The 8,633-nt window shown below is 58.0% G+C and overlaps 1 protein-coding gene across 2 annotated transcripts; it reads left to right on the forward strand.

Annotated features, from left to right (window-relative positions):
• Positions 1-71: 71 nt before the first annotated feature.
• Positions 72-8,097, forward strand: FGD2 (FYVE, RhoGEF and PH domain containing 2). 2 transcript variants are annotated; one of them, XM_032133400.1, is made up of 16 exons: positions 72-341; positions 2,235-2,481; positions 2,576-2,656; positions 2,964-3,112; positions 3,502-3,658; positions 3,781-3,919; positions 4,438-4,496; positions 4,840-4,986; positions 5,374-5,466; positions 5,753-5,832; positions 5,909-5,939; positions 6,044-6,136; positions 6,305-6,430; positions 6,629-6,775; positions 7,170-7,313; positions 7,398-8,097. In XM_032133400.1, exons 1-16 carry the CDS (start codon positions 277-279, stop codon positions 7,635-7,637), a joined length of 1,998 nt encoding a protein of 665 aa, XP_031989291.1. In that variant the 5' UTR covers positions 72-276; the 3' UTR covers positions 7,638-8,097. The 2 variants fall into 2 exon arrangements, with proteins under 2 accessions (XP_031989291.1, XP_031989292.1); XM_032133401.1 differs by having other exon boundaries at positions 2,325-2,481.
• Positions 8,098-8,633: the final 536 nt, after the last annotated feature.

Consider the following 8,633-nt stretch of genomic DNA (forward strand, 5'->3'; position numbering starts at 1 on the left):
CTCCCAAACTGAAACAATTCCCAGTGTTTTCTCAGCGTTTCTCCTACCCACAAACTGCTGTGCTTCCTCTTTCCTTTTGAGGCCAACAGAGACAAGCTCTGCTACCACAGAAAGGGCAGCGGGCGGGCTTTGCCTCGTGCAAATCCTTGTTCCCAAACTGCAGCCTGGGTGCCAGAAACACCTTGGAGCAGAGAGGGGAACAGAGGAAGGAGCTGCAGCCCCCAGCACCAGCTCCTGCAGCTCCTGGACGCCCAGGACCTGCTCCCAGCCTGTGCCATGGAGGGAAAAGCAGATAATCAGCAGAGTGTGGTGAAGCTGGTGGCTGCGTTTGAAGAGCACTGGTAAGGAGGGAGGGCTCTGGGTGCTAAGAGTGTGTCAGGGCTCCATGTGGAGTGGGTTTGGGAAGGAATGAAACCCGCTGTGGAGGTGGTTTGGAGCCTGTGGAGAAGCTGACAAGGTGATTTGCAGTTCTTCACCACTCGGGTCTGCCTCAGTGTCTTCCTCCAGCTGCGGGTCATGAGCAGAAATCCAAAAACCTCAGTGGGGTGTGAGTGGTTCTGCCTGGCTCAGGGTTAGGCTGTGGCAGCCCATTCCCCCCCCTCCACTCAGCATCTTCACACTCAGCCTGGCTGGTGCATCCTGCTGCTGCTACTGGGAAAGAAATTGTGGTTTGCAAATATGTCAGCAGGGGTTTCCACTGGGAATTAACTGCCTGGGTGTCTGGGAGGGTCCCAGCCTCAGACTATCCAGTTGTTTGCAGAGATGTGGCTCCTAGGAAAGGAAACATAAAGCATTATGTTAAGGGAGAGAGAGAATTCCTTTCATGAAACAGCTCCTTCCCTCGGAGTGTGAGCTGGGACCCTCAGAGAGCATGTGCCGGGGTCTGAGCGAGGGGTTCTGCCCCGGCTCTGGTGTAAAAGTAATTTTGAGGCTTTGGGCAAGTTATTGTCAGGGCTGTGCCTCAGTTTCTCCATATGTTGAATCAAGATGTGGAATCCTGCCATTCCTTGTACCCATGAGATGCTCTCAGTGAGCCTTAGAGAGACTGGGTGGTTGGGCAGGTGAGTTTTGCCCCAATTCCTGAAGATGCTCAGGCTCGAGATTTCCTTTCATTCCAGGAACTCCTGTGTCTCTGCTGTGTGCTTTTCCCCAGGCTTTGTGGTTGTCCCCATCATCCCACAGGGATGTTGTGTTGGGAGCACTGCAGTGTTTCATCTGCCCCCATGTCACTACTGCAGTGTTGTGTGTTGTTTGCAGTGGAGAGAAAGTTTGATTTAGAGGAAATAAAAGTAACTTGGGACTTTCAGAGGAAGCTGGGGAACCTGGGAATGGGCAGAGTGTTTTGGAACAGACAATGGTTTGGCCTAAGTCAGCGTAAATAGAAAAAGAGAAGTTCCCTGTCAGGACTCAGGAGTGGCTTTAGGCTGACACAGGTCTGGGAGGCACCAGGAGAGATGGAAAAAGCCTCTTTGTCTCTGAAGGGTTCTGCCAGCCCCCCTGGACAGAAGGGGATTTGTGCATGGCTGGGGATGCACTCCCGAGCTCACAGACATCCTGAGCATGGGATGGACCTGACATCCTCTTCAGATGAGTCTCTGCCCCTCAAGTCACCTCCTGTCCTCAGCTTTGGAGTTTGATGTCAAATTCCTTCATGTCTTTCCCATCCTATCCATTCCACTCCTATCCCCAGGCCAACAGTGGATGTCTTCCCAGTGTCTGCCCAGAGCAGTTTCCTGCACGGACCAGCTCTTGGATGACAGACAAGTCGCTTGATATCACCTTCACAGCCTGGCTTCTTCCTCATGCCTGCTCTGGACCTGCTTGCTTTGTCTTTGCCAGAAAAGGGAAGAGAGAACACCACCAAAACACAACCTGTCTGCAAAACCACCTACACATGGCCTGCTCTTGGCTCAAACTCTTGGCTATTGGGCTTCTCCCTGCTTTTCTCTGTGGTGGCAGCAGGCAGAAAGCCAGAGCTGTGGGTGGGATAAACGGCAAGATCCTGCTTTTCTAGAGCAGGAGAGGGACTGGCCCCAGCAGCAGGAGGCACTGGGAGAAGAGAGGCTGGATCCTGGCCCCGTGGAGGATGCTGAGGATGTTTGTAGTGCAGGGCTGCAGCAGAGCGGAGCAGTGCCAGCTCTGGGGAGCTGCTGCTCCTGTCCCTTTTGGTGGCTTTAAGCTGGGCCTGGGGGCTGTGCTGGGGGAATGGCTGAGCTGATCACATTCCTCTGTAGCAGGGACAGCAAATCTGCCCAGAGGGGCAAGCAGGCTCTGACCAGTGCTGCAGCCAGCCAGCCCCAACAGCTTCCAATATTCCCCGCCAGCCGGAGCTGCTCCCTGGCCGGAGAAGAGAATAAGGAGGAGAAGGATCAGCAAGGTCGGCGCGGACTCAGCTTCAAATGCCTCCGTTCTCTGCGATACAAAATCCATGAGGACAACTGGAGGAGGCCACAGGGCCCAGGCCTGGAGCCTGGCAGCCAGGTGAGCTCCAGAGGCTGCTAGGTGCCCACACTCAGGCAGGGCTGGCTTGGGGTCTCATCTCTGCCCACGAGACTGAGCCCTGCTCCCCATGCAGGAACCAGAGGAAAAGAAAATAGCACTGGAGCTGCTGGAGACAGAGCAGGCTTATGTCAACCGCCTCCACCTCCTCGACCAGGTGAGCTGGGGAGTGGAGGTACCAGTGCAAGGGGATTTTGGAGAGAGTGAAGCTGTTAAAATGAGAGACACGAGGGCTACTGGTCTTTACAGCCAGAGATTGGGTCTGGCCTTTGCCTTTCCTACACCTCACACCTCTGGGAAGCACCCTTGTCCCAGCAAAGCCTTCCATTCCCCTCTCCTCTTGGGGCCTGGGATTTCCCTCCTGTGCAGCCAGGCCTTTCACTGGGTGATGTGCCAGTCTCAGAGGGGGAATGGGATCCTCAAGTATCTTCCTGGCCCTTTTTATTCACCCTTCTTTCTTCCAGGTATTCTATAAAGAGCTGATGAAAGAAGCCAAAACTGGGAAGATGATCCCAGAGGAGGTGGTGAAAATGATCTTTTCCAACATCTCCTCCATCTACCAGTTCCATGCTGAGTTCTTCCTGCCAGAGCTGCGGAAGCGCATGGAGGATTGGTGAGCTGTGGGAGGGGAGAGCAGGACACCTGGGTGGCTTGGCCAGAATGGTGGAGCAGCGCTGAGTTCAGGCTCCCACCAGGACCAGAGCTCAGCCTGTGTTGCTCCAAATGTCTTGTGCTGGAAAGCACTTCCTTAAAACACTCAGATCAGAGTGTGGAGAGCAGGGTGACATCTCAGGTGGTTTGAGGGTGTGCCTGGGTATGAACAGCCCAGGCTGGCTGCAAGGTGGGGACATTGCTGTTCTGGAGAGCAGGAAATGGTGTGGGGATGTAGCAGGTTGCAGCAGGCAAAACCTCAGTCCTCCACCGTGATCCTTCACTTCCATCCCTCGCTGTCTTCCGCCCCACGGACTGAGGAAGTGGCCGGTTTGCGGTTCCCTCCTGCAGGAACCGCAACCCCCGCATTGGGGATGTGATCCAGAAGCTCGCACCCTTCCTCAAGATGTATGGGGAGTACGTGAAGAACTTCGACAAGGCCGTGGAGCTCATCACTGCCTGGTCAGAGAAATCACCCCCCTTCCAGGAGCTCATTGCTGACATCCAGGTAAGGGCAGGGCAGGGGAATCTCAGCAGAGCTCCCAAAATCTCCTGGGAACGGGGAAACAGCAGAGGGTGGGAGCTGCCTTGGTCACTGTTCCTCTCTCCGTGCCTGGTGTCCCTGCCCAGAAGAGGAAGGTCTGTGCTAACCTGACGCTGCAGCACCACATGCTGGAGCCTGTGCAGAGGATCCCGCGCTATGAGCTCCTCCTGAAGGATTATGTCCGGAAACTCCCGCCCCAGTCCCCTGACAGGGGCGATGCCGAGAGTAAGGGCTCTGGCTCTCCACGGTGGGGAGGGCAGGGTGGGTGTGTAGGGAAATAACAACTCCCGTTGGTTTTCCCCATGGGATTCACTCACCAGCTGCCCTGTGCCCTTGGATAAACCTCTCAGTCTGATCCTCTTCTAGCAGGGAGAGGGATTAATCTGTCTTTTTAGGGGCTGGGGAGCGGAAGGATGGTGTGTCAGGGTAAGGGTGGTCCCTCCACAGTATCCCCTTAAGAGATCTGTAACAGCTGAGGGAGCTTTCAGACCACTGTGGAACAGAGTTCCCAGTCGTGCTGGGATGGAGGGATACAGGAGCGGGCTGTCTGTCCCCCCAGGACCCCTCCATGTGCAGTCCAGCCATACCCCGATTCCTGCACAGTGTTTCAGGGCCACTTGGGGTGTGTTCATGGAATGGCAGCAGCTGCTACACATGGGAATTCACAAGGGGCAGAGCCAGGAGCTTCCTCCCACAGCTCCAGAGCAGGTGTTTCACCTCCAGCCTGTCTGTGCTCATTGCAGAGGCCCTGGAGATGATTTTTATGGTGGCCAAGCACTCGAATGCAGCTATTGCCGAGATGGTGAGTCCCTGTCCCAGCTGGAAATGCTTTGCAGCTCATGGCACAGTGATCCTGAAGGGGACAGGAACCCTGTGGGTTCAGCTGAGCAGCTTAGACCCTGCTCTTAAGGCCCAACCCCACCACCCCAAGCCTGGGGAAGTCACATCTGTAACATCAGCTGGGATGTGACTGGCTGGTCAAGGCTTGGGAGCTGCTCCCAAAGATCAGTCTGGGCTGAGAGAACTGTGCCACCTCTCCCAGTACTCAGCAACTGGCCTGGGAGGTGGGGATGGAGGGGACCCAGCAGTGACAAGGTTGTGGCTGCTCAGCATCCCACAAAAATAGGTCCCTCTGCCTCACCCAGGAACGGCTGCAGAATCTCTGGGTGGTCTATCAGAGGCTGGGCCTTGAGGATGACATCGTGGATCCCTCCAACGAGCTGATCAAGGAGGGACCAATCCAAAAAATCTCCACCCGCAACAACAGCACATCGGAGAAGTACCTGTTCCTGGTGGGAGCTGGGATGCCCAGGGCAAGGGGAGGGAGCAGATGAGATGGGGATGGGGAGAGGGGCAGCACAGCCTGGCCAGGGTGTTGCTGGGTCACCTTGACACAGAAGGGATGAATTTAGAGCTGGGAGGGTTTGACCCCACTCAGTGCAGGGCACCCTGTGTAGGACACGGTTGGGAATCTGCTGATCCCTGGGCATGGCAGCCCTGGGAGATGCTTCACTTTTGCAGGGTGGGAGGGGGCTGGGGCAGAAGCAGTCACATTTTGGGTGGGATTCTTCCCAAGGGCCAGCTCAGCCCTGGGTAGTGAAGGACCCCAGATCCCAGGGAAGCCCCCAGCTCGGAGCAGGCAGTGCTGGGCTCCAACCCACCCTCTTCCCCCCTCCCAGTTCAACAACATGCTGCTGTACTGCGTGCCCAAGGTCATCCAGGTGGGCGCCGAGTTCCAGGTCCACCTCCGCATGGATATGGAGGGCATGAAGGTCAGACAGGCACCCTGTCTTTGTGCTTCCCCCAGCCCCTGACTCCTCCAAAAGCCCCTGCTCTGGGGTATGGCTGCTGCCCGAACTTCCTCGGGAAGGAGGGAGGAGCTGGAGCCAGGGGTGGCTTTGTGGGGTGGGTGGGGTTGATACTCTGATTGTGTGAAATGCCAGTGAAATCTTGTGCATGTGGGATCTGAGGGACATCCCTGTGCCCCACGTCATGGAGAAAGGTCCAGGTGTGCTGGAAATGGGTTCAGCTCCACATCCCTTCTCTGGTCTCCCTCAGGTGCGGGAGCTGAAGGACATTGAGTTCCCTCACACCTTCCTGGTCTCGGGAAAGCAGCGGACGCTGGAGCTCCAAGCCAGGTACGGGGAAGGGTGACATCATGCAGACTCTCAGGGAGGAGGGACAACAGCTCATCCACTTCCTTTTTGTACCCAGGTCTGGGGAGGAGATGAACGCCTGGATCAAGGTACCACCGAGTGCTGGGAGAGGGGGCACAGCCTCCCCATCCCAGCTGCATGCCCTGGCTCAGGGCAGCCCCCAGTGCCCCTCCAGCCCTGCCTTCCCCTCTAGGCCTTCCAAGATGCCATTGACAGGAAGGAGAAGAGGAGTGAGACCTTTAAGACAGCAGTCCATGGACTGGAGACAGACACCCCTGCAGTGAAGGTAACCCTCCTGCTCTCCCTGTGCCCCACCTGCCTCCAGCTGCTTGGGAGAACACACCTTGCTGTGCCTCAGTTTCCCAAGCTAAACTGATCTGGGGGGAGGCTGAGGAGGGGAAGGGGTGAGGCCAGAGGGGCTGGGACCATCCAGACTATGGTCTCCCACCCCCAGACAGAGGAGCTGGGCCGCCGAGCCCCGCAGTGGGTGCGGGACAATCTGGTGACCATGTGCATGCGCTGCAAGGAGCCCTTCAACGCCATCACCCGCCGGAGGCACCACTGCCGAGCCTGTGGATACGTGAGTCACCCCCTGCCCCCTTCCCTCCCTCCTGGCCTGCTCAGGTGGCTGCTGGGGCAGGAGTGCACCTCTCCTACACCTTGTACCCCTCTACCAGGCTTAGGGCTGCTTCTGCCCCTCAGCTCCTCATGGAGCTGTCCCTGGGTCCCCCAGCCCTGCCCCAGTGTCACCAGTATCCCTGTCTGGTGGCTGCTGCAGGTAGTGTGTGCTCGCTGCTCTGACTACAAGGCCGAGCTGCAGTATGATGGGAACCGCCCAAACCGCGTCTGCCAGGAGTGTTACATCTTCCTGACCGGCCACACGGTGCTCGAGGACCGTGAGGGGAAGCACAAAGGCATTCTGGAGGTGAGCTCTGCCACTCTCTGCCCGGCCTCCCCATGCCCTCTGAGCATTGCCACCCACCCTGCTCTCCTGTCCAGCCACCACTTCTGGCTCTTGCTGTCCCAGTCTGGCCCTGCACCTGGAGCAGGAGGGGTGGGAGTCACTCCCACAGCAGTCAGAGGGTGCATGTGTTTGTTGATCTCTCTCCCTCCTGCTCCAAGCCTTGGGACCAGGCATTCAGGGTTCCCCTCACCACAGGATGTCAGCAACACCATCATAGCCAGGACAGCCCCTCACTTGCTTCTGCTTTGGGGGGTTTTCTGGAGTGGGCAGGGAATTCCCCAGGAAATGACCTCAGCTCAATGCCTTTTCTACCATCTGCTCTGGATGTTGAGGGATTTGTTGGGTTTTTTGGCAGAAAGGAGCTGCAGATGTATCAAGCAGGAGTTTGCTCTGCAGTTCCCTGCAGCTGCTGGACAAGAATGGCAAGGGGAGCACGCGGGGCTGGTTCGTGATCCCGCAGGACGATCCCCTCGTGCTCTACATCTACGCAGCCCCCCAGGTGAGGCCTGGCTAGGATCCACCCCCGAGGGACATCCCGCTGTGCCCATCCCCTGCCTCCCACCACTGTCTCTGTTCTTGGCAGGACGTCCGAGCCCACACCTCCATCCCCCTGCTGGGCTACCAGGTGCGGGACATGCCCCAGAGCGAGTCCCGGCACCTCTTCCAGCTGGCACAGTCCCGGCAGGTGTTCACCTTCGTAGCTGACACTGAGGAGCTGAAACGGCGTTGGATGAGGGCCATGGCGCGCTCTGCTGCGGGGATCACGCACCTGGAGGAGGAGGAGGAGGAGGATGATGCAGGCCCCTGTGATGAAGCAGAATGAGGCCATTCCCACGCAGGGGCTGCCTGGGGTGTCCCAGCTCCCCTGCCTGCCCTCACCACTTGGGCAGACCCCTGACATCTCTGCATTCTGGTTTTCCATCGTGATAGGGGCAAGAAGGGGGCACGTTTGCCACCACAAGGACAAGCTGGATTCCCTTTCTCCTCCCTCCTCTCTGTCCGCGCTGGGCAGAGGCGCTGGGAGTGGAGGGCGCGGGGATTTTGGGGAACCCCCGGCCCGCAGCCCCCGGCCCCGGGCGCTGTGCGGTGCCGCCGGCGGCCACGCGAGGGCAGCACTGCCCCGTCCTTCGCAGCCGGCGCGGGGATAACCCGAGTCGGGAGCGTCTGTGGAACTGGGACTGCTGAGATAAATCCCGCCTGCGACCCCTCTCTGCACTCCGTGCAGCCTTTTTTGGGCGTGTATTTTCCAGAGGGCGCCGTGGGATTGTCCCCCTGGCTCCACATTGCCGTGTATGTCACAATTACGTCAGACACCCAGCAGGGACCCAGCTTGTAGCTCAGCCTCACAGCTCAGGGACCCCCGTGCTGGATTCAGGATGTCCCTTTTCCAGCTTGTCACCACTCCTGGCCTCACACTGCAGTCCCATGGTGTGGGGGTTAACCACCCTTAACCACAGACAGCCCTCACCTGCCTCACTGAGCCAGCCCTCATTCCTGCCCATCCCAGACTTGCCCTGCAGTCCCTCCTGCCCACAAGCGCCTTCCACCCTTGTACCTCCCTCAGTTACATTTCCTGGAGGAAAACACTCTGGGACAAGGTCGTGTCCACACAGGTGCTGCTGCGATGCTGGGGAGACACGGGGGATCCCCTTCTCCATTATCAGCAGAACGAGCACCCCTGTTCATAACACAGTGCTTTAGGCTGCAGCCCCACATTTTTCTCTCTGCATCCTCTTTAGCACCCCAAAAATGTTGCCCAGGCAGAAGTTGGCGCTTCCTGAAATGGGATGCAGGAGCCTGGTGCACAGAGCTGGAGGAG

Source organism: Corvus moneduloides, chromosome 24 (genome assembly GCF_009650955.1).
Source record: "Corvus moneduloides isolate bCorMon1 chromosome 24, bCorMon1.pri, whole genome shotgun sequence".
NCBI classification, from domain to species: domain Eukaryota; kingdom Metazoa; phylum Chordata; class Aves; order Passeriformes; family Corvidae; genus Corvus; species Corvus moneduloides.

Excerpts from the sequence above, each read along its gene's own strand:
- FGD2 (XM_032133400.1), top strand. The coding sequence starts at position 277 with ATGGAGGGAAAAGCAGATAATCAGCAGAGTGTGGTGAAGCTGGTGGCT. Across the intron at positions 3,920-4,437 it reads TGACAGGGGCGATGCCGAGA|AGGCCCTGGAGATGATTTTT; the intron begins GTAAGGGCTCTG and ends TGCTCATTGCAG. Across the intron at positions 5,467-5,752 it reads TGGATATGGAGGGCATGAAG|GTGCGGGAGCTGAAGGACAT; the intron begins GTCAGACAGGCA and ends GGTCTCCCTCAG.